This window comes from Condylura cristata, unplaced genomic scaffold (genome assembly GCF_000260355.1).
Source record: "Condylura cristata isolate star-nosed mole 26May11 unplaced genomic scaffold, ConCri1.0 scaffold00029, whole genome shotgun sequence".
NCBI lineage: Eukaryota > Metazoa > Chordata > Mammalia > Eulipotyphla > Talpidae > Condylura > Condylura cristata.
The window spans coordinates 11,070,856-11,094,093 of record NW_004567130.1 but is presented as its reverse complement, the minus strand read 5'-3'; the positions used below and the strand labels follow the sequence as shown (position 1 = coordinate 11,094,093).

The following is a 23,238-nucleotide window of genomic DNA, read 5'->3' as shown; positions in this document are numbered from 1 at the left end:
GGAAATGCACTTAGAAGAGAACACTAGACCTGGAGCCAGGAAGTTCTGAAATTGAGTGGCTGTAGGCAAATTAGTTCCTTTTCCCAGTCTCAGTCTGAGCCTGGGCTTGTACTAGAGAGTTTCCAGGGTCCTTTCCAGGTGTCCACACCATCAGGCCTCTGAGCCCAGAAAGGAGTCAGCCTTTTTGCCCCACCTCTTACAAAACAACAAATTAGTCATAATTATGTGAATGACCAGCATTGCTGAGTGTAAATGTAAATTAGTTTGTTTATTCTTCACAAACAGCCCCATGAGGACAGCAGTGTCACTATCCCTAGTCAGCAGAGGCAGAAACTGAGGCGCAGGGAGCTTAGGACACTTCCCCACGCCACACACCTAGTAAGTGGCACAGCAGAGCCTGACCCAGCACCCGATGTGCCCTGCGGCATCCGCTGCTCTGTGTCCCTAGGCGGTGCTGCACGCACGCACCTGATGCACGCAGAGCCCGCACCCTGGCTGCTCTTCTTGCTAGGAATCCCCCTCTCCACTGGGAGTAACTCACATTCCGTGGCCAAGCTCCGCTTTGCCCGCTACTTAATTCCCAAAGTGATCATTTCCCAAGAAATAGTGACATATCCTGACTCAATTATGGGAGCCTAAATGCGTGAGGAAAAGTTGTGAGGTGACTGTTGCACGCCTGTGCCGGAGGCCATGTGTCTTAATCTTGTTCTCTTTATTGTTTCCAGCCTGAAATCTTACAAGACTCCAGACTTGTCACATTGTACCTCACAATGCTTGTCACCTTCACAGACACTTCAACCTGGAAAATTCTCCGGGGAAAAGGTCTGTGGGATTTGCTTCAAAATCTGTCTTAAGTAGCGTTTTCATAGAGACCTCGGGGACCTTTTCTTCTTGTCAAGAAGCGTTTTCCCCACTGTGGGCCTAAGGCAAGCCCTGACCCCTACAGTGCCCTTGATGTTTCGGAGAGACACGTCTTGCCTGTCACGTCTCCCATCTTGGGACTTGTGTCTAAAGGCAAGGCCCCTCTGGTCTCACTTTTCATAATTCCCTTAGCTCCTCACCCTTTGAGTGAAAGAGATATTCACTTGATCCTTGTCATTTCATCTGGAGAATTGTTCAGCAGCAAGTAATTCTGTTTTGCCTGTAGGAACTTGCTTAATAAAGCCGCCTCCTTTCCTGAGTATTGTACTTAAACCTGAAGTGTTTTATAGATCCTCTTCATTCATCCATTCCACAAGAAGTCTGCTTTGTGCCAGTCCTATGGAGGACTGTGGAGGTGCAGAAAATGTCCCCGCCCTTGCAGGGCTTTGCAGTGCTGAAGTCTTGATGGGCGCTTGCCCACACTCTTAGAACTCAGCGTCTCTCGGGGAGCAGACGTGAAGGGGAGTTTGTATGGTGGCAGCAGTGAGTCCGGGCAGGCAGGCCTCACTCCTTGTCTGGGGCTTGGGCTAAGAGCTGAAGGAAGGTGAGAGTTCACTGAGTAGAGTGAAGGGACAGTGTAGAAGGCAGAGGAAGCTGCTGTGCTGAGGCTCCAGGCTAGCAGGAGGGTTTATTTTAGGGCATTGTCCTGGGCTCGGGGGAATCAAAATTTGGTGAGTTCTCAGCCCTACCATGCTCTGTGTGTCTTGGTGGTAAGTGGAGAAAGTCACAGAGGGTGGAGCATGACACGTCCTTGAAGTGAATTAGAAAGTGGCCCTGAACATGACTTCAGGCTGGGGCAAGATAGGCCCAGTCTTCCAACAGGTGGCATGGAGCCCACCTGGAGATGTGGAGATGTGGCATCTCCATGCATCCTGAAAACAGACCTAAGGGGGTAGGAAGGCAAGCCAGAGGTGTCCATTTTCCTCAGGCTTTTCTGGCCCATAAATAGTTCATATTATAGCCGGAGATACATTTTTTTCTTACTTTTTTCTTCATTTAGGTGAGAGTCTTCGACCGGCCATGAATCACATTTGTGCCAATATAATGGGACATCTCAACCAGCATGGATTTTACTCTGTGCTACAGGTCTGTGACTGTCCCTTACACATGACCTCATTCTCCCACATTTGAACTTGGAGTTTTTACATTTGGTTTCATCATGTCTGATGCCCTCCTCACAGAAAGGAGGAATTTCGTACCTTAGTGCCCTCCTCCTGTCTTGGGTCACTTGTGGTTTGTGGGACAGGGCAGCAGCGGTCCTGGGGCCCCTTCACTGGAGAACGTTTTTGGCTATAGGGCTTATCCAGGGAAGGGGCTTGTTCCTTCTGTTTCTTGGTTGATGTCTAGAATGATCTTTCCAGCACTGTATCCTCAGTCTTCTGACCACTGCACCCCTTACTGTGCCAAATTGTGCGTCCAGGCCATTGTCAGCCTGCCTGCTGTTTAAGGGCGCTGTCCGGCTCTTGAGCAGAGAGTGCCGCTGGAGTAGCCCGTCCTCCCTCCTGCTGCTGTGCAATGTCTCTTTCCCCATGAACTGCCCCTCACAGCAGCCCTGGGGGTTGTGCCAGCGGAGCTTCTGTGACCCGCAGTCCAGCAGGAGGAAGCTTCCGCTGGACCTCGAGCTCTTCCCTCCTCTAAAATCTTGGGGGTCTCACCATTTGAAGTCTGGCACTCCTTGTGTCAGCTATCAGGGTTTTTTTTTTTTTTTTTTTAATTTATTTAAGCATGCTATTTCCAGTTAGAGAAAGAAATATATATTGAACCTCTGTACCCACTATTTTTCTCCGCTTTCGTTCTTTATAAACATTCATTCCAGTACACATTGTTTTTGCAATGAAGCATTCATTTTCCTGTTGAACTTCTTTCTCAGTGTACAAATAGGTAAAATGCTGGGTTCCCGCTCTAACCAGTGAGTGTTTTTTTGCAGATATTGTTAACCCGTGGCCTGGCGAGACCTCGGCCTTGTCTGTCCAAAGGCACTTTAACCGCAGCCTTCTCGCTGGCGCTGCGGTAAGTGGGAGCTGCGCACCCCGGGCTTCTTCCCTGCCTCTCCCCTCGCTACCCGCAGTAGGTGTGGGCTGCCGCCTTGTCAGAAGTCACAGGAAGTGTTGTTCTTGGTGAAAGTGACACATCTGCCACTGTTCTTTTTTTTGTCTTCCTCCATACCCCTGAAGATTTCACATCATGATTTGAAGGATGCTTTTCAAAATGAATTGCTCTCATTCTGCAAGATACAACTGTTTCTCCTTTTGAACTTTTAATTGATACAGTCAAAGAAACCTAAGAGCTGGAGGAGGCTCAGATAGGGCAGGGTGAAAGAATTAAAAGAATAGAATTATGAACATGAGTTTAAAATGTTAGAATTCAGAGAACCAGAAAGGATGTGATATTTCCCTTTCCTTAAGCAGTTTGGGGACTAAAGTATTTCCTATTAGAAAGTATGCCTGCAGTTCTGAGAACCACCAAGTGTAAAAGCTGTACTTGTTTATAGGTCTAGAACATTCAAAGTGTTGAGCCAAATACTAATTTAAGGAGACATTAATAAGATAATTTAATCCCCAAGATAATTATAACTTGGTGGGGAAAATAATAATTTGTTGTGGTCAAGCCAGCTTGGCATAAATGCCGCCTCCTCTGCCCCTCCCACTCACCACAGGCACTGGCGCCCTGAGGAGCCCCAACAGCAAGGCCCTTCAGCAAGTTGGCCTGCTGGCAGCCTGCGCAGCCCTGCACATGGGCATACCCCGGCCTGGTCTGCAGTGGTGGCGCCTGACTGTCATTATCCATGGAGTCAATTTCCATGATCTAGAACCTGGGTTGGCAATTTTTTCTGTAAAAGGCCAGCTCGTAAATATTTCTAGCTCTGTCACCATGCACCTTCATCAGCTGCTCTGCCTTTGTATGGCAAAGCCATAGATAGTACATAAGTCAGGGAGCATGCCTGTATTCTGATCGAGCTTTATTTGCAGAATCAGGCAGAGCAGTGAGCAGAGTTTGGCCTGTGGACCTTAAGTTGTCAAGCTCTGGTCCAGACCGTGCTTTCTGCTAACCATTAGTTAACCACAGGGCACTTCTAAATAGAAACTTAGTTAAATGATAATTGAGAATTCAGTTCCTCAGTTGCATTGGCCACATATCAAGTGGCTAAGGGACACACTGACCAGTGACGGCACATTGGACAGGCCAAATATGACACTTTCTGTCATCACAGCAAGTTCTAGTATAGTGAATAGGACTTATCCCAGAACAGCATAGGCCGACAGAAATAGAACCAGAAACATGTTTCAAATGTCAAAAGGAAGGAGAAATCATTAGTATGTTTTCCTTAAACCAATGTATCCAAAATGTTGTTTCTATACAGAATCAGTATTTAAAAATTATTTTCATTAAAATTAAATTGTTAATCTTCCTTCCATACCGAGTCTTTGTGGTATGTCTAACACCCAGCACTATCTAATTTGGACTAGCCACATTTTAAGTGCTCAGGAGCTGCCCATGGCCAGTGGTTACCAGCTGGACAGCACACCTGGAGGCCAGGCCCTCCCATTAGAAGGACAGGACTAAGCCAGTTTCACTAGACTAGTTGTAAAAGCACTCACTGAGAGAAGTTGCATCAGCGTGTGTACTGAGTCATAGCGCCTAGGCACACACAGCTTCGCCTAGTAGCAGCTTTTCTGTCTCTCCCCAGCCTGAGTCACCTTCTGGGCTGCTCACTCTGGCAGCACCACCCACTTTCCTGTCAGAGGGGATGAAGGGTCAGCACAGAGGTGCCCCGGCTCCAGCGCAGGGATACCTTTGCCTCCTACACCCCTTTCCGATACCCTCACCCTCCCTCCCAGTTGTGGTTGTAATTCACAGTATGGTTTAGGGGGAGGTTTGCCGCATCCGCCCTTTGGGTTTCTTCTGCTTTGAGAATAATCGCGCATCCGTTGTTGTAGGGGCTTGTCTCCACAGTGTTAGGAACCAGTCACTCACTTGTTAAGACCAGGCTGCTGAAAAACCTTTTTCTTCATGCATTTCTTTTCCTCATCTTCTGAATATTCATATGTAATTAATCATGACCAAGACCTTTTTAAACCTAGTTAGTGGTTTTGTTGTACAGGGATATAAAGTTTGTAACATCACAAATGATGTTTAGACATGGTGCCCAGATCTAGAATACAAGTAGTGAGCACTCACACATCACACATTGTTCTGAGACTGGTTCACATATGAACTGACATCTCCCCACCTCTCTTATCTCATAGATGAGGAAGCTAAGGTCCATAAGGTCAAGCCACTTGCCCTTGATCCTACACAAGCAAGTGGCAGGCGGAATGAAACCCAGTTTGTCTGACCCCACGCCCCTGCTGTTTTCTCCTTCCCTGTGCTTGCTCACATCTTAGACATATTTTGCATTCTAAAAACATGGGAACCTTCCCAGTCTTTCCCTGTTCCTTTTACCTGGACCTCATTTGCCAGGCTAGTTTGTTTTTCCCTTTGTACCGCTCAGCTCCCCGGTTGCAGCATGCGCCCTCTGCTGGCAGGGACTGTGCACTGAACCCTCTTTTACCCTCTTCACCTGCCTAGGTAACACTGGCCCACACATTATTACATGTACAATTAGCAGTACATTCATAGAGTTTGTCACCCAGAGGTGGCTGCAGCAACTACACGTTGCCTAAACAGATTTCATAGTGTATCTGGGGAAACAGATAGTAGGAAATTGAGGGGAAAAGCACTTGGTATGCGATCTTTCAAGACTGGCCTCATGCTGGGGAACCTGTTTTCATGAAGTATCTGATGCTTCACTTTGGGATGCTTATGGTGGCATCCTCTGGCCCTGTGAGAATCCCAGAGAAGGCACTGGCCCTTTATACCTCTATAATGATGCCATCCTCCCTTATGTGCGAGTGACGGGTTAGTTTTGGTGGCATTCTCTTGTTTGTATTTCTTGTCTAGTGAATTTTTAGTCCTGATTTAAACTTCTTTCCAACATGCTGAAATAAATGGCTTATTCTCTCTTCTTTTGCCCATCTTTGATCACTGAGTGTAAGTTGGTTGGTCCTGCCTCAAGACAGGTGATTCGTGTAGGCCCAGATAGTTTGAGCAGTTTAGTCTTTGAAAATATTCTTGTTCCAAAAGACATACTCTGGAAACTGGTAAAAGTTTGTCACTTAAATGTTGGTAGTAGGAATACCAGCAACATAGCTTCTCACGGCTTGGAGCATATTTGCTAGAAGAAGTCATTTCCCCGTAAGTTGTTTTCATGATTTTTTTTTTCTGTACAATCTTTAGGTGATTTTTTTAGATGACTACTTTATTGAAATACAGTTCATGTACATTTCACTCATTTGAAACATTTTAGTATAGTCTTAGAATGGTGCAGCTGTCAGCACTAATTCCAGAATGTTTTCACCACCCTAAAGAAATTCTCTGCTCATAACTTGTCACACTCAGAAGCCTCAGGCAGCTTTCTGTCCTTTAGTATTTTCCTGTTCCAGACATTTTCATTAAATAGAGTCCTATAACTAACTTACAGGTCTTCGCAACTGTCTCATTGTGCATAATGTGTTCATCCATGTGGTAGCCAAGTGTCAGCACTTCATCCCTTTTCATGGCCTAACAATATTCCATTGTATGGATATACTGCATTGAGCTGCTGCCACTGTTTTGGCTATTATGAAGAGTGCTGCTATGAACATTTATATCAAGTTTTTGTTGGACATACATTTTTATTTCTCTAGACTCTGTGCCTAGTAATATCATTGGATCATGTGTAACTCCAGTCTTAACTATTTTCCAGAATGGCTGCACCATCTCTTATTCCCACCAGTAATATGTGAGGGTTCCAGATTCTCCATGTTCTCACCAACACTTGTTGTCTTTTTTATGAATGAGTGTGGAGTAATCTCTCACTGTTGTCTTGATTTGCAGTTCCCTAATGACTAATGATGTTCACCATCTTTCATGCTTACTAAGCATTCATGTATCTTTCTATGCTAGTTAAATGCTTTGCTCATTTTAAAATTGGGCTGTCATCTAATGTTGAGTTATATGAGTTTTTTATTCTGGATACAGTTCCCTTGTCAGATATATAATTTGCAAATATTTCCTCTTGTTCTGAGAATCTTTTCACTTTCTTTTGAAAGTGTCTTTTGAAGCATAAATATTTTAAATTTTAATTGTGATTGTGGTGTCATATAGAGGAAGTCATCACCAAACCCAAGGTCACAAAAATTTACAAAGTTTTATCGTTTTAATTATAAAACTAGCATTTAGGTCTGTGATCCATTTTGAGGTAGTTTTTATGTATGGTGTGAGGTAGAAGTCATCATTTGTTTTAGTTTTGTCTTTAAAGTTTATCTCTTCTTTGATTTGGAAGTATACGTGCTAATACAGAAAACCTGTATATATACATATATATATTTATCTATATACCTCTCTACATAGATAGATAGATGTATAGATAATGAAGAAACAATATACTCATGATTTTTCATCCCAGAGATTCATTGTTAATATTTTCTATCTGTCTCCCTGGTCTTTTTAAAATTTGTATATATGAATATATATACTTTTTTATACATATTTAAATATCAATCACAGTGCACACAAATATATTTACATCTATATATACACAGTTAAAAGGAATGTCTTGATTGAAGTCTGAGTTATTGGAGTTATTACATAGTAACCACACCTGTGTAAGCACCAGCCCAATTGAAAAGTAGAACAGTAACAGCATTCCAGAAGCTCCTTTACCTCCCTCTTACTCATGATGCCCTCCTTCCTGTCCCATGTATATAGCTTTTTTATACTGCTCTTTTTTAAGCTTATTATAGTGCAACTGTTCTCTCCTGTTGATAAAACTTTGAAACTAACTTTTCATAGATGCATAGAGCTACACTGGCACTCCACCATCCCTAGCAGATGTCCACATTTGCAGCTTTTCATTTGCTAGCAGTCCTTTGATGCCACAATTCAAGGGATTGAGGGGCATTGGTAGGGTTGTTCTTTTGTTCCAGGTTCACCTGCATACTGGTCTGAATAAGGTCAACTCTCTCTGTTTAGCCCTGTGGTTGCTGCACAATTTTCAGACAATCTGATTCGACCATTTCTCATCCACATCATGTCCGTGCCTGCTCTTGTGACTCATCTCAGCACGGTGACCCCTGAGGTAAGTGGGTTGTGAATTCCCCTCCAAAAATCAATTCCATTTTTGCCTTCTTAGAGAAATTAGAAATATTTTCTCTGTTAATTTCTACCTCAGTGTTTCTTCCAAATCAGTAGCCACTGTAGATAGATTCAGGTTAATACTCCAGATAGGGTCTCATCTTTCTCCAATTTTTTCTTGATGATAAGTTGCACATTTGGCAGTAAGGGGGTGATCTGCCTTAGGTAACCAGGTTTATGCTCAGTGGGGAATTTTTCCTGTCATCTTCTGCTTTAATAATTTTCTGTCTTGCAGCGCCTCAATGTTTTAGAATCTCATGACATGCTTCGTAAATTCATCACATTTTTGAGAAATGAAGATCGATGCGGGGATGTGTGTGAAAGTCTAGAAGGATGCCACACCCTTTGTCTGATGGGTGAGTATCTGCAGCTGGAGTCTTTGGACATTGGGAAAACCCTTGTGTTTTGCTTTCCACCATTCAGGAGATCACCAATAAAATTAGAAGTGCTTACAATAAAAACATGTATCTAGACAGACAATTTAAAGAGACAAAGTAAAATAAAAAGGTACGTGGAAAATGTACTAATTACTTGAATGACTCTAAATGAATGTTAATACCAGCCCTTAGCTTCCTGGCAGCCAAAAGGAAATGAAAACATTGTATGTTATATAGAAATTTTTCATTTCAAGTGAGAGAATGGGCTTGCGATCAGAGCAGAGCCTGTGCCATCAATTTTTCAGTGTTTTCAGTGTAGGTAGAAAAAAGTTTTGTAGTTAAAAGCAGTAGACATTGCCTGATAAGAAGTTAGTTTTAAATATATAACATTCTCTGGGCTAAATTTAAGAGGAGTTTATGAGAAGAGTAATAAATATTAAATAAGTCTGGTGACTACTGTGTACCAGTGATTTCCCAGGACATTCAGATGTTCTTCAAATGGTCATTGATGTTGGCCCTTGAGTGTAAACTGTTAATGTGATACTAACAAAATATCGCATAGCTCTGTGTGCCTGACATTCAACATGTTGCTCCTTAGAATTCTCGGGGATGGTTTTTCCAGTCTTACATAGATGAGGAATGAGATTTGAGTGGTGGGTGGAGTCACATAGCTTGACAGTGCAGAACCAGGCTGAGATGCCAGGTTGCCTGTTTCTTAACCCTTTGACACTGCCGCTCCCCACACTGGCAGGCACCCCCACATGGAATTTTGACTTGCACCACAGGCAGAGAGCAGAATGGGAGGGGATCGAGTGCTCTGTCTGGCCCTGTCACACTCAGCCTTCTTGCTTTGTAGGCAACCTCTTGTCCTTGGGCTCCCTCAGCCCCAGGGTGCTGGAGGAGGAGACAGACGGGTTTGTCAGTCTGCTGACCCAGATGCTGTGCTACTGCCAGAAGTATGTGTCCCAGAAGAAATCCAACCTGACCCACTGGCACCCTGTCCTGGGCTGGTTCTCCCAATCCGTAGACTATGGGTGAGTCCCAGAGCAAACTGCCCTCTGTCTGCTTCTTCCACACCGCCGCCCCTTCCTCCTCCTCACTTCTGTTACACAATTTACACACACTCATTGTATAAAATACGGCTAAGACTAATAGGATAGAAACCGTCCCACATCCTACCATGACAGCCTGTGTCACCACCCTCTCAGTCCTTTTCCTCCCTGTAAATGTCAGTAGTTTTTTCACAAGTAGGAGATAACATTTTGTACTGGATTTTTTTCGTTTCATAAATTATGAACCTCTGTCACCATTACCTTTTCTTCTTCAGTGTCACATTCATGAGCTGACTAGACTGTCATATTTTGGAGACATACTAAAAAATGATTCAGAGAATCATTCCTAATCCTTTCGAGAGATGAAATAGAAATTAAAAAACTTTTAACATTCTGAGAATGTTAAAAATACTGAACTAGACAGGGGTGATCAAGGCAGTATCATGAACTTTAAAAACATGTGCCAGGCTAAGGTGAGAGGGTCTCGAGGCCCAGCCAGCCGTTTTCCTTCAGAAGGGCACCCAGCAGCTGCGGTCCTGACAGGCACCCTTGAGGCAGCAGAGTGAGACCAGGGAAGGAAAGCCCTGCATTTTCTCCTTTTCCTCATACCTGAGTATCATCCTGTTAAAAGACTCCTCAGCAGGAGGGAACCTGTCCCAGCCTGCAGAGGGTGGGGAGTGGGGAGTCAGCAGGGGGATCGTGGGAAGAGGGTGGGCAGAACAGCATGAGTGCACCCTACTCAGCCCCACTGCACCTTCTTTGAGGGCCTTTGGACAGTCCCTTGGCCTCGCTTCCCACACCTGAAATATGGGGACACTTTCAAGTCCCTCTCATAAGATCGTCTCAGTGATTGGATGAGTTGTGCATGAGAAGGACCAGCTGCTGGACCTGGTCTCCCCTGGGGTAGTAGCTGTGACCCCTGCAGCGCTAGGCGATGAGAGGTCCTTTCCAGATCTTGATCGGGGACATGAAGGAGGTGGATGGGTGGATTTCAGGGGTGTGAGTCTATTGCAGGGGCTGCAGTGTGGAGTGGAGGAACTCTGCAAGCAAGAAAACTTAGGGGGCTGGTGAACTGTGGATATTTGTGGCCCAGGCCTGCAGGCTACCTGTGAGGAGTAGAACAACAAGGCAGGCACAAGGTGGCATTTGTCAGTGGGGCAGTAGGCAGGATGGAGTTGGGCTACAGAACAGAGGGGATGTCTGGGAGCCGACTGCGTATGTGGAGCCTGGGGACATCACTGTTGCGGTCGCAGCACAGGGAGTCTAGGTAGAAACGACGGAAGGAGGTTAGCACCTTACACATCACTTTACTGTGGGGATTATCCTGTGTGCCAGGTTGCATGGCAGGCCCTCGCTTTCCACCAGGCGGAAGGCCTCTCCTGACCAGGCAGGCTCTCCCTGACCAGGCAGGCTCTCCCTGACCGGGGTCTGGTGGAACTGACACGCTGTGTCCTGCTCGCTCCTAGCCTTAACGAGTCGATGCCCTTGATCACCAAGCAGCTGCAGTTCCTGTGGGGGGTGCCTCTGATACGCATTTTCTTCAGTGACATCCTGAGCAAGAAGCTGCTGGAGAACCAGGACCCAGCCCACGTGCAGCCCGCGTCCCCGCAGAACGTGCTTCCTGTGAAGAGTGAGTGTCTGGAGCAGGCCTGAGACACAACTGTCCTTAGCGGCAGTGCAGCTCCTGGTGGTTCCCGGGTGCTGCACCCCTCTGCTCATGTGACACTCTTAACTTCTCCTGCAAGGATTTCGAGGCCTCTTAAGTTCACATTTAGCAAGAGTGACAGACAGCCCATAGGAGTAGGAAACGAGGCCCAGGGAAATACAGGTGAATAAAATCGAGGACCTGTATAGAGGAAACAAGTCTACAGATCCTCCACGTGGGCCACTGGTTGGCTCTGAACTGTCTAGTAACCAAAGTGCAAAGGGATTTTTGCATTTATTTTTCATCTCATTCACAGAAAGAGTTGTTTCTTGGGGAAATTGTTTATTTTTCCTAGACTTTAGTTATAAATCTCCCAAGGGGCTTCTCATAACAGGGCCACTGAGTCGCTGACCAGGTGACAGCCCTATTGCAGGCTCAGTAACAGTCGCCAGGAAAGGTTCCTCGTTGCCCACTCTGGAGAGGCCAGGAAGCACTGCTGTCGCGGCCCCCATGGCCTTCCCGTGTCCCCGATGCGTTCCCCGCTGACAACAGGCTTCCAGGTCCAGGTGGCTTTTTGTCTTACTCTGCCTAGCGTGTCATAAGGCTCCTGTATCCACCCGTGAGCATGTGCTCATGAATATATTGGGTTGTTGTCAGCAAAGTGTGACCTTTTTTTCTATGAAAAACAGGCTGTTTTAGCAGGCTCTAAGAGGGAAGGTTTAAAACAGTAGAGGCAGGATACCACCTCATACTAAATGTCAGTAATGGAGGCTGACACCCCTGCTCTGCCTAAAAGCATAGAAAATTGGGGCCCAACCAGACCCCCTATTCCGCTAACAATTCTTGGGATTTTTACCTTTGTAGGTGCTGAAGTTCAGGGGTACTGTGCAATAATCCCGTATAAGAGTAGATATGCCTGGCTTGTTCTGAGAAATTTTCTGATCATCTAAAGAGGTCTTTGGGTTCCTAAAACCCTGTTGCTTTTCTCATTTGTCCCAAAGAGGTGACTTGAATCAGCGCAGTAGCCGCCGTCTGGCTCTGCTGTCGCTTAGAGCCTCCCTGAGAGGCGCCCTGGGAGGGTGGGTTGGGCAGGTGGCCTGGCAGCTGCTCATGGTTCCTTCTCCCCGCCAGGTCTCCTGAAGCGTGCATTTCAGAAGTCTGCATCGGTTCGGCATATTCTCAGGCCTGTTGGGGGGAAGCGCGTGGACTCTGCTGAGGTCCAGAAGGTGTGCAACATCTGTGTCCTCTACCAGACCTCGCTGACCACCCTCACCCAGATCCGGCTGCAGATACTGACAGGTTCGCTGTCCGCAGTGCCTCTGCTCAGATTTAGCCACTTTTCTTAGAAAAAGTTGGTTTTCCCCTGCCTTCCTTCCCAGAAAATTGATTTTCAGGGAGAGTGTTTTTGAATCACTGTCAGAGGTTCTTAACACATCACTTAAATTGCTTCAACTAACCTTGATCCAAGCACTTCCAGGTCTTCCTGCAACTTGGCTTTTTCTTTCATTATGAAGCACATTTTGCTCTGAAAAGGTCATTGTTTTTTTCTGAAAAGAAAATTATAAAAAGACAAACGGAAAGGAGAACATTTAAATCGCCTTAATCCCGCACCCTGACGAGAGCCCCGTGCCTGTGTGTGCTGCGCGGTATCTGGTGAAGCTGCGCTCCATCCTTCCCTTCCTAGTGGTCTCGGTAGAAGCGTTTTCTCATGTGAAGTTCCTCAAAAACTTCATTTTCTTTTTTCTTTAAGATTTATTTATTCATACTGAACCGGGGTACAAGCCAGAGGTATAGGAGCAGTGAGAGGATTCACCAGACAGAGTGGGGAGCAGAACAGGCAGATGGACGAAGTACACTGCTGAGGGGAGCAGCGGGCGGTCAGGAGAGCTCTGCCTGCCATGTGGGTCACCTCCGGGGCGGGGATTGAACTTATGCTCAAGGGGCTTTAGCTTCTCAGTGCGGTGCTTTAACCTGCTGTGCCACCAGGGTAGGCCAAAAATTTCATTTTCATTGGCTGCATAGTATCTCATTGCGTGCATATGGCCAACATTTTCATTTTTCAGCTGAGCAAGGAAGAAAGTCCCCTCTGTGAACAAAGAATTAGATGTCAAAGGCTTTATAGTTGCAATGCAGGTGCCATTAGTATGAACTGATACTAGGACAGAAAATCTATAGGCCTGAGCTGTTTACTCCATAAAGGGATTAGGAACTGCTGCATCTCACATTGGATGGAATCATAAATGGCTCCTCTCTTTCGCACTTGCTGATTCATCACCAGTACTTAGAGAGCATCTGAGGGCCCTCCTTGGCTTTGGAGTTGCCCTGCCCACTGCTGAATGTTCAGCAGCCCCTGGCCCTAGCAGAGATGCCAGTAGCACCTCATTCCCACCTCCCAGATGTGACAACCAAATGTGTGCAGACACATCTGGTCTGCCAACAGCCCCTTGGGGGGGAACCATCCCTGGACAGATATGGTGATATCAGGGGATGGAAGCAGGAGGGTTTGTGGTATGTTTTATGGATTTGGGGGAGTGAGAACCGAAAGCCTCAAAGATAATGCCAGATTTTTTGTTACTGGTGCCATTTGCCTAGCTGGGGATGACCAGCCTGGGGGTCAGGGACCTGGAACATTCTATTGTAATGGGTGTGTGGAGCCTGCTGGACCGTCAGCAGTGATGCAGTCAGACATTAGAGTACACGGGGGTGGGACAGTGGTGGCCAGGAGTGTGAGTGACCTACGGTGTAAAGCCTCTGGCTGTGGGAGGAGTCCCTCAGGAGGGTGAAGAAATAGACGAGAAGGTGCCCCCACCAAACCTGGGTACCCCAGCCCCCAGTGTAAGGACTTGGGAAGTCTGCTGAGTGAGATGATTTTAAAGTTGCAACCAACTTTTGTAAAAAGTGTCCTTTTTTTTTTTTTTTTTTAAGATTTGTGCATTCAGAACTGGGGTACAGGCCAGAGGCTCAGGGGCGGTGAGAGGCTTCACCAGAGACAGAGTGGGGAACAGACAGGCAGATCAATGAAATACACTGCTGAGGGGAGCAGCAGGCGGGTCAGGAGAGGTCTGCCGCGCCATGTGGTCATCTCCGGGGCAGGCGGGGATCGAACTCATGCGGAAGCGGCTTCAGATTCTCAGTGCTGTGCTTTAACCCGCTGCGCCACCAGGGAGGGCCAAAAGTGTCCCATTTTTTAAGGTGATCACAGATTTAAGCATCCCCCATTGTTCCATTAGGAGACTCCAGAAAGAAGTTTTTGACCAACTTGAAAATAGTTGTGTTGTTTTTTTTTTAATGAAGATATGCTAGTCTCTAAGCATAAGGTGCAAAACTATTGGTTTAGCTATACGCAGATCAGATTGTGGAAAACAACATCGCCCTACTAAAACTGCTACTGCTTCTCTTCTTTCACCATTTACAAAGCATCTTCATCTAGCCCCTCACGTGCAGGGGGTACACAGGCCACACACCACTCCTCTGACACAGCTCCGCAGATACATCACCTTCATTTCTACCTCAGTGTCTTGGGGTGCAGCCCGGGATGGACCTGTGTTTGACGCTGTGAATGAGTATTCCCATCCACACGTGAGGGGCCATTCACCTGTGAGGGAGGCTCCTTTTCTTCTTACTCTGCTTCTAATTATCTAGAAAAACGTCTGCATTTTATAAGCACATCCTATTACCCTTGCAAGTGTGAGGTCAAGTTTCTAGGAATCATAACTAGTGGGTGCTACATTTCTTTGCTGCCTTTGTAATTCCCGCAGTTCACCCTCAGGTATCCATAAAGGGCATAAATTGTGCACCCCCACCCCCAGATTATCTCTGCTCAACATTAAGTAATCCAGGGTGCCTCATAAAAGGAGTCACTATAAAACCCCAATGTTAGGTGACTTCCTCATTTTCTAAGGAATAATTTAGAGACCACACTTTTCTGTACATTTTATGACATTAGGAACTTTCAAACCAGCCTGTCTTGACTCAGTGACGACACTGATGGATTTAAATCTCCACTGGTGTAGCTGGTGCACTGGAGGCCATGTGGCCATCAAGAAGGAGACCTGGAATGTCCTCTGCCTCACCCAGGGTTAAATATTTATCAACACTTGAACATACCTCTGTTGCAGTCACTGTTTTCCCATTTTGATTTTTTAGTTATTTATTTTAAAGATTTATTTATTTATGCATACAGAACTGGGATACAGGCCAGAGGTGCAGGGGCAGTGAGAGGATTCACCAGAGACCGAGTGGGAGCAGAACAGACAGATTGACAAAGTACACTGCTGAGGAGAGCAGCAGGCGGGTCAGGAGAGGTCTGCCACGCCATATGGGTCACCTCTGGGGCAGGTTCGAACTCATGCTGAAGTGGCTTTAGCTTCTTAGTGCTGTGCTTTAACCTGCTGTGCCACCAGGGAGGGCCCTATTTTCCCATTTTTAACATAGAAACAGTAACAAAAGTGGGTGAGTGGAAACCCTTGCTGAACATGACTGAGTCTACAGGAGCCTCTGAAGCGCACGGCAGAAGCTTGGTTCTGTCAGTGAGGCACTCTCCGAGCACAGCCACACCACAGCCACACCCGCGCTGTCTGGCTCCCATCATCCATGGTGGTGGCTTCGAGCGGTTGTGACATACCATCTCCCCCACAGAGCCTAGAAATATTTACCCTCTCATCCTTTCCAGAAAACATTTGCTGATCCCTGATTTGGAACATAAACTCTGAGTCAGTCAGACCTGGGTACTGTTCTTGGGTCTGACACCTAGTTGGCCTGGTGACTTGGGGCCAGTTACTTAATCCCTCTGCAATTCCATTTCCTACCTTACAAAATGGTGAGAACACTGGGTTTCACAAGGCGGAAAGGAGGTAGTGCAGGCGGGGTTCCTTAGAACGGTATCTGGCACAAGTCGGTGCCCACTAAATAAATGGTAGCTGTTGTTATTCTCAGAGTGATAATGGTTTTCTTAGGAATTACAACCTTCTTTCTCTCGCACACTTTACATGTTCACTAATAGGCTTAAGTGTTTTGTTTTCCCACTGGATGGGGACATGGTGGACCAGATGGAGCCCCACCTGAAGCTTGGGTTTCTCTATGCTTTCTAGGTCTCACTTACCTGGATGACCTGCTCCCCAAACTGTGGGCATTTATCTGTGAGCTGGGGCCCCATGGAGGGTTAAAGCTCTTCTTGGAATGCCTCAACAATGACACTGACGACTCCAAGCAGCTCTTGGCCATGCTGATGCTGTTCTGTGACTGCTCCCGGCACCTTGTCACGTAGGTTGACCACAGTGGGGCTGAACCCCTTTCGTCCAGCGTGGAGACGCCAGAGGACAGTGTCAGGAAGCAACGGCAATGTGACTACTAAAAGTGTTGGGGCCTATGTGGCAGGGACATGAGGAGAATTAGATGAGAAAACATTCACGATGCAGATGGCCTGTACCAGGGGTTCAGCAGTTAGCTTTTCTTTCAGGGGAGCTGGTCAGTGCCACTGAGTGTGGGCTTTGGAATCTCCCGAGAGGCTGGATTCAATTTACCATTTACTTCCTGTGCTGGATAGTTTGCTAGACAATTCTAGAGTCGGAGAAGCAGGGTGTAAAATCTGGCTCAGCCACTTGCCCAGGCACCTTGGGCAAGGGGACAAAAGGAATCTCCTGAGCCTTGATTTCCTCACTGTAGATTGGAGTAACCCTAAGCCTGTCAGCCAGGGACAAGAATAGTAGGGGTAACGCCCACACAGTATTTAGTGTTATCTTTGGCATACTGGAAGAACTCAGACTATTGTTCTTACCTTCCTTATCAAGCTTGCCCTAGGCAAGTTGTTTAACCTCTCTAGGCCTTAGTTTCCCTTTGGTTTGCCAATAGAGAAGCAATGTCAAGTCCTTGATACAGAATCTGGCACAGGGCAGGAAATTAACATGTCACTCCCATTCACAGCCTTTGTTCTTTAAATTTAGGTTCCTACTTGTGTGCTCTGTATTCCTTTCTTCCACTTTCCCTCCCAAAGTTGGTGAACGTCCTAAAGGAAGTTCTTAGGCAGTGATGATCAGAAGTGGGGGGAGTAAGGGGCAGGAAGGTAACCAGGTAGGTAAGAATCTTGGCAGGGGCATTGGGGGCTCACTGGTCAGCCAGAGATGAGCTCTGAGGCCTGTAACCACCGAAGACGCCACCCAGTGACCCCAGACCCAGTCCATCTCTGCAGTACACAGGCGTTTGCAGGTAGCGCTGTATCGGAATTGATTCACACAGTGAAGTGGCCTTCCGATAGTTCACTCATGCTGGGAAGGGCCATTCGTGTCTGTTACAGAGAATACGATTCCTCGACTTTCCTCAGTAGAGACAGACTTTTGGTTCCAATTCCTTGATATTGAAGCATGTATTAAGAAAGGTCTACTTACCTTTCAAGTAAGAAAATAGAATAGAGCTTATTCACTTTTTTTTTCTCGGTTGTATTTTTACACGTTTTACTATGAGCAGTTTGACGAAAGTGGAAAGTGGCAGAACAGTGTAGAGAAACCTTGCGTGCCCATCCCTGCTTCCAAGAGAGCCCAGCCCGACTGCTCCCGCTCTGATACTTCCCAGATCATTATCCTTGGCAGAGTGGTTGTGTCTGAATTTGACCTAAGTTAGAGACTCAGATTCTGCCTTATGCTTATCTAGTAAGAGGTATAGCTCTCAATCTCCCCCTTTTCTCACTGAAATTATGGCTAATTTTCTGACTGTTTTAGGATCCTTGATGACATTGAAGTTTATGAAGAACAAATTTCATTCAAACTGGAAGAGTTGGTCACCATCTCTTCTTTCCTGAATTCCTTTGTGTTTAAGATGATCTGGGATGGAATCGTAGGTAAGTAAAGGCATGACCGTCGGTTAAATGTCTGTGACAGCTGGCCCTCTGTGTCATTGTAGATGGGAGTTAGTTGGAAAGGCACATTTATCCGCATAATTTGATGTTTGATTTCCTCACTCTGATCTCTTAAGTGTGGTTATAGAAGTCTTACTCTCCCAGGCCCTGAAAGGTTTATTTTTGTGTGAAGGGTTATTAATGATGATTGCTTGTTCCCCTGAATCTCCTTTTGAGGCTTTGATGTCTGTGAAGATAAGCAGTTTGCCAGGTCACACTTTAAACTAGAGTTGAGCCCCCAAAGTGTCTCCCAATGTTCAACACCACGTCCCTTAGCGTAAAAGGAACTCGGGTGACACTTGGGGAGGCAGCGTGTGTGACTGTCGAGGAGACACAACACCCCACTCCCGCAGACACTTGGTGTATACCCCTTTAATTCCATCGGTTCTACATCAGAGTCAGAGGGAGGGAGATGGCGCACTTGATGGACCGTGATGAAGGACGGAGACGGAGCCAGTCCTCTGCTCTCGCTTGTGATCATCTCCATGAGTGTGACGGTGCAGGTTGTTTGCCCTACAGAGAACGCCAAGGGCGAGACCCTGGAGCTGTTCCAGTCTGTCCACGGCTGGCTGATGGTGCTCTACGAGCGGGACTGCCGCCGGCGCTTTGCCCCCGAGGACCACTGGCTGCGAAAGTAAGCGTGGGGTGGGCGGGGCCAGCCGCACAGCCGGCTCAGGGCGGGCTGCAGGTGCATTATGGATGGGGCAGGGAGACAAGGAATCGCGGCGTCCTTGGTAGGTTTGACAGGCCGTGAATGCTGCGGCAGAGAGCCTGGGAGGCAGCAGCCTCCGAGCCCCACATCTCTGCACTCTTTTCTCTCTGCCTCTCCTGATGGTCTCTGCCATAATGCTCTCCACCTTAGAGGTGTCCGTCCTTAGAGGTACACATGCTCCTGGCTCTCCGGCCTCCTGGACTACCTGTAGTCATCAGTGCACGCGCTGCATGCTTGTGCCTCTCAGTCCGGGCCCCTGCGCGCCGTTACCGCGGCTGCAGAGCAGTAGAAGCGGGAAGCGAGTGAGAGCGCAGCAGCGCCACTTGCCTGCGGGCTGGTGGAAACCCAGGGTGGTGGCCACGTCTAGGGTGGCTCCCAGGTGCTCTGCCCTCAGGCTCGCCCGAGCAGAGGCGCCTGCTCCCCTCCTTCAGTGTGCCCCAGGGAGCACCTGGCAGCGCTTGTGCTGAGACTGGCTTGCAGCAAAGATGACTAGAGTTCGTGAATGGGGACAAAGCCAGCTCACCTCTACTAGGTGTTTCTTACTCCAGCTGGGCAGAAAAGTTCTTTCAGCTGAACTGAGCAACAGGTCGTAAGTGGCAGTTTGTATCAGCAGGGCAGCAACTGCAGCAGGCTTTTCCAGAGTGGGAGTGGGAGGGAGGCACCTTGCAACAACTAAACATAAGACGTGTGTGATCAGCAGCATGTCTTGGGAGCCTTCCTCCATAAAGAACAGGGGGTAAACATCTAGGCCCTGCCTGCCAGCCTCGGGGCGACTTCCCCACTCTGCCACTCACAGCCAGGCAGCACTCATGAGTGAGCGCGGTCATTAAAGCTTAGTTTCAGCAGCAGCAGCAGCAGAAGCAGGCTGACCAGGGCCGGATGTGGTTAGTCAGCCCATGCTAGACAGTGGCTTACTCGTTTTAATGATCCCCAACCTGTGTCTTTCTTTTTAAGAGATCTGAAACCTAGTGTGCTCTTCCAAGAACTCGACAAGGATAGGAAACGGGCGCAGCTGGTCCTGCAGTACATCCCTCACGTCATTCCTCACAAAAATGTGAGTAGGGCCAGGCTCCCAGTGTGCCTGCCTGTCCCATTGCGTGGTTCCAGACTCTGTCTTTCAGTCACTGAAGTCGGCTCATTCAGCGACACAGGCAGCAGTTGGACGTACTGTGTGCCAGGAGTCCTGCTCAGCCCTGGAGAGACAGGTGCAGGGCTGCGCGAGCTGGCCACCAGGGAGGGCGGGGTGTGTATGGGAGCGGACGCCGTGGGGGCCCAGTGAGGGGTGTGGCCTGCTGGAGCGGGGAGGCACTCCGGAGAGCGGCTTTGGTGAGAAAGAGTGCCCCGAAGAACCAAGCGTAGCCTGATGGGGAGAACATAAAGGAGACAGTCGAGAAATGAGGTTGAGGCTTGCAAGTGCCGGCGCTGGAAGCGCCTGTACACCAAGGGCTGGAACTTGGATTTTGTCTGAAGCCATTGGAGGGTTTTAACCTTTGTCAGAGCAGTGCTCCGGAAGCACCTTCTGGCTGTCGTGTGAGGGGTGTGGTGGTAAACTCACTGGACTCAAGTGGGGCCTCCGGAGTGGAGAGACAGCAAAGCCAAGAGATTTTTAAGGCTCTGGGAATGATGCAGGCAGGTAGGAAGGAAAGGAGGAACTCAGGTGATGACGCTCTGCTGTCTGGTTTGTTGGGAGAGGCATCCTGAGGTGGGGCACAGGGAGGAGCAGGTGGGGAGTGGGGAGCACATGAGGTGTCTGCAGCTCCTTGAGGCCAGTGTCTGCGGCCTGGAACTCAGGAGAGGGGATGGCTCTAGGGGTCAAATCGACGTGTGGACAACGCTCAGATCTCCTCTGGACTGAGGCCAGAGCCCTGAAGGCCAGCACAGGAAAGGTGGAATCAGAGAAAAGAACCAGGAGGGTGGTGTCACCCCCTCCCCTCCAGTGATGTGAGGGGCTCGGGGAGGGTCAGGAACTGTGGTGAGAGCGCCAGGGAGCGGGGCATCGCTGGGTGTGGTGCTGGACTCCGGGCAGTGCTGTGCTCCCTCAGAAGAGGCACTTCAGAGTCTAGCCGTGCCCTTTCTTTCAAAAAAATAGATATTTTTAGAAAAGAGCTGAGGCCACATTTTTCTAAATCAAATCTCTTTTCAGAGATCCTTGCTTACTGTCTGAGATCATTTTGACCTCGACATTATCCTTACGGTTGCCCTGAAACAGCGACTCACAAGTGAAGGCAGCTGCATGAATTCTCATGGCACTCGACAGCAGAGCTGCTCAGAAACCAGGGGCCCCGCAGAGCTGACAGTCAGAAGTGCCCTCCACAGAGGAGCGCCTTCAGCAGTCCCCTGATCTTGCCTCAGCAGAACTCAGGGCCCTGAGCAGCGGGTGTGCCGTGCTTGACTCCCTGGCGGTAGGGCCTACTTCTCGGTGACGCCCAGCCCCAGTTCCTGAGCAGCGCGAGGAGCGGCGTCCCTAAGCTGACATTTGCTGACGACTCCCTTTGCCTCTGCGGGTTCTGTCTTCCAGGGTTGTGTCCTTCCTTTCTCCCGCTGGCCCCACCAGTGGTTTCCAGCCCTCCGTCTCCTGGTCCAGTGCAGTGTGTGGAGTTGCATCACAGCTCCTTGTCCGGGGCCAGTGTCCAGTCAGCCCCACACAGCGGCATCCCTGGCCTCCCTGTGGCCAGCTGTGCGCACAGGCCGTGAGCCGGGGCGCCCTGGGCCTCATGGGCGAATTAAAACTATTGAGAGGGAGGGAAGCCTGTGGGCACCACATGCTGCTGAGCTCACAGTGTCAACAGCTGGTCCTGCCATATTCTCTTCAATAGTTGGTTGGTTGGTTTTTTAAATAGTTAATTCTTATTTCAGTGCATGTGCTTTTTTAATACTTACTAAGTTTTAGGATTTAACAACTTAGTAAGTAGAATTATTTGGTCTTTCTCTTGGCCTAGGATTACCTTGAAAAAAAATCACTGAGCCATTAGGGGTACTGTGAACAAGAAATTTGGGGACCTCTGAGGTTAGTTGTCCTGATTTTGAGTCCAGGCTGTGTCTAATACTCATTTTGCAGAGATGGGAGAACTTGGCTTAAGATTGCCTTCAAGGCCTTGTAAAGTCTCTTTTCTCTCCCTGGGGAAGTGAGGGCCCTTCCCTGTCTCCCGGCCTCCGTCCTGCTCCCTGTGACGGCCCAGCCCACCTGGAAGGGCCTTGGCAAGTCTGTTTGAGTGGCAGGGGCGCCCTGATGTCCTGTCTCGGGCTTCCCTTCCCTCTCACTAGGGCGCACGCCACCCTCCCTCTGGCTGGAGCCGCAGGAGGGCAGCAGGAGGTGTCAGGCCCTTCTCTCATCTGCGCTCTGCAGCGCTGAGCCCCACCCTGTCCCGGGTCTTCTCGGGTGGGTGGCCTAGCGTCTGTCTCGCTGCAACAGCAGCACTTTGCTCTCTGCATGCTCTTACTTTCTTTTGAACATCTCTGCGCAGTTCTTCTACTGACCACACTATAGACCGCTCCTTGTTTTGGCCGAGGAGCCCAGAGCCGGTGGGGTAGGCAGGGCCTGTGTGGCGTGGCTTTCGCTGCCGCCCACCCGTGACCTCAGGTGAATCCGTTCCTCATCTGTGAAATGGGGTTCAGGATCCTGGCCAGCTGTCCACAGAGGTCTCCAACCCGTGGCAAGCTGGTTAAGGCAACCCCGTGGTAGTCCTGTGCCTGTCCAGTCTCTCTGCACCCCAAGGCAGCTGCCCTCTCGTGGTCACCTCTGCAGGCTGCCACTTTGCCGCTTCACTGTGTTGCCTTCACCAGGGCCTGAGGCCCGTCTTCAGCCTTGTGTCCCCCGTAACGCCTCCTCTTGTTCCCGTGCTTATAACTCAAGGTGTGGGGGTCACAGGACTCGGTCATGGCATGTAGCCCCACACTTTAAATACCTGTTCCCCAAAGTACTGTTAGCCACCATGAGGAGGACGCACAAGGGCGCCCTCCTGTGGCTCCTCACGCCTGCGCTCCCTTCCCATTGCTCTGAGCTCAGGATCTTCTGAGACTACTCAGAGCACTGCGTTTTGCGTCTCTACTTGTAAACCAGCCCACCGGGCTCAGCACTCGGCCCTCTGCCGCATATGGCCCCTTCTCCAGAGGCGGCTGGCAGCTGCTTTGTTACCACCGTGTTTTCTGCACAGAGCTGATGTGACGATGAAGTGAAGATACTCAGCTCCGTACATCTTCACCCTCACGCTGTTACCTGCTGGTGACTGCCGCTCTTGTTCGTATTTACAAAGCTCTTGACTTTTGTGTGATTCCCACTTCGTTCGCTGCCATGATTTGAGTGACATTACAGCAGTGATTCTCAAGCCCCGCGTGGGACGAGAGGTCGTGCTCGCCTCAAGGGGCTTTGCAGGCGCTAGAGAGCGGGGTCTTTTCAGACAATAATAGAGAAAAATTACCGGTGGAAC

The 23,238-nt window shown here is 48.5% G+C and overlaps 1 protein-coding gene across 4 annotated transcripts in view; it reads left to right on the top strand.

Moving 5' to 3' along the window:
* Positions 1 to 23,238, top strand: part of UBE3B (ubiquitin protein ligase E3B) — a 48,571-nt gene that overhangs the window by 8,828 nt on the left and 16,505 nt on the right. For all 4 annotated transcript variants that reach the window (XM_012730998.1, XM_004690950.2, XM_012730996.1 and 1 more), the window contains 12 exons: positions 726 to 822; positions 1,922 to 2,007; positions 2,849 to 2,931; positions 7,975 to 8,080; positions 8,372 to 8,492; positions 9,370 to 9,547; positions 11,032 to 11,195; positions 12,342 to 12,509; positions 16,301 to 16,472; positions 17,924 to 18,042; positions 18,619 to 18,733; positions 19,766 to 19,865. In XM_012730998.1, the coding sequence (XP_012586452.1) occupies positions 726 to 822; positions 1,922 to 2,007; positions 2,849 to 2,931; positions 7,975 to 8,080; positions 8,372 to 8,492; positions 9,370 to 9,547; positions 11,032 to 11,195; positions 12,342 to 12,509; positions 16,301 to 16,472; positions 17,924 to 18,042; positions 18,619 to 18,733; positions 19,766 to 19,865 (1,509 nt within the window). The remainder of the gene's footprint in view (positions 1 to 725; positions 823 to 1,921; positions 2,008 to 2,848; positions 2,932 to 7,974; positions 8,081 to 8,371; positions 8,493 to 9,369; positions 9,548 to 11,031; positions 11,196 to 12,341; positions 12,510 to 16,300; positions 16,473 to 17,923; positions 18,043 to 18,618; positions 18,734 to 19,765; positions 19,866 to 23,238) is intronic.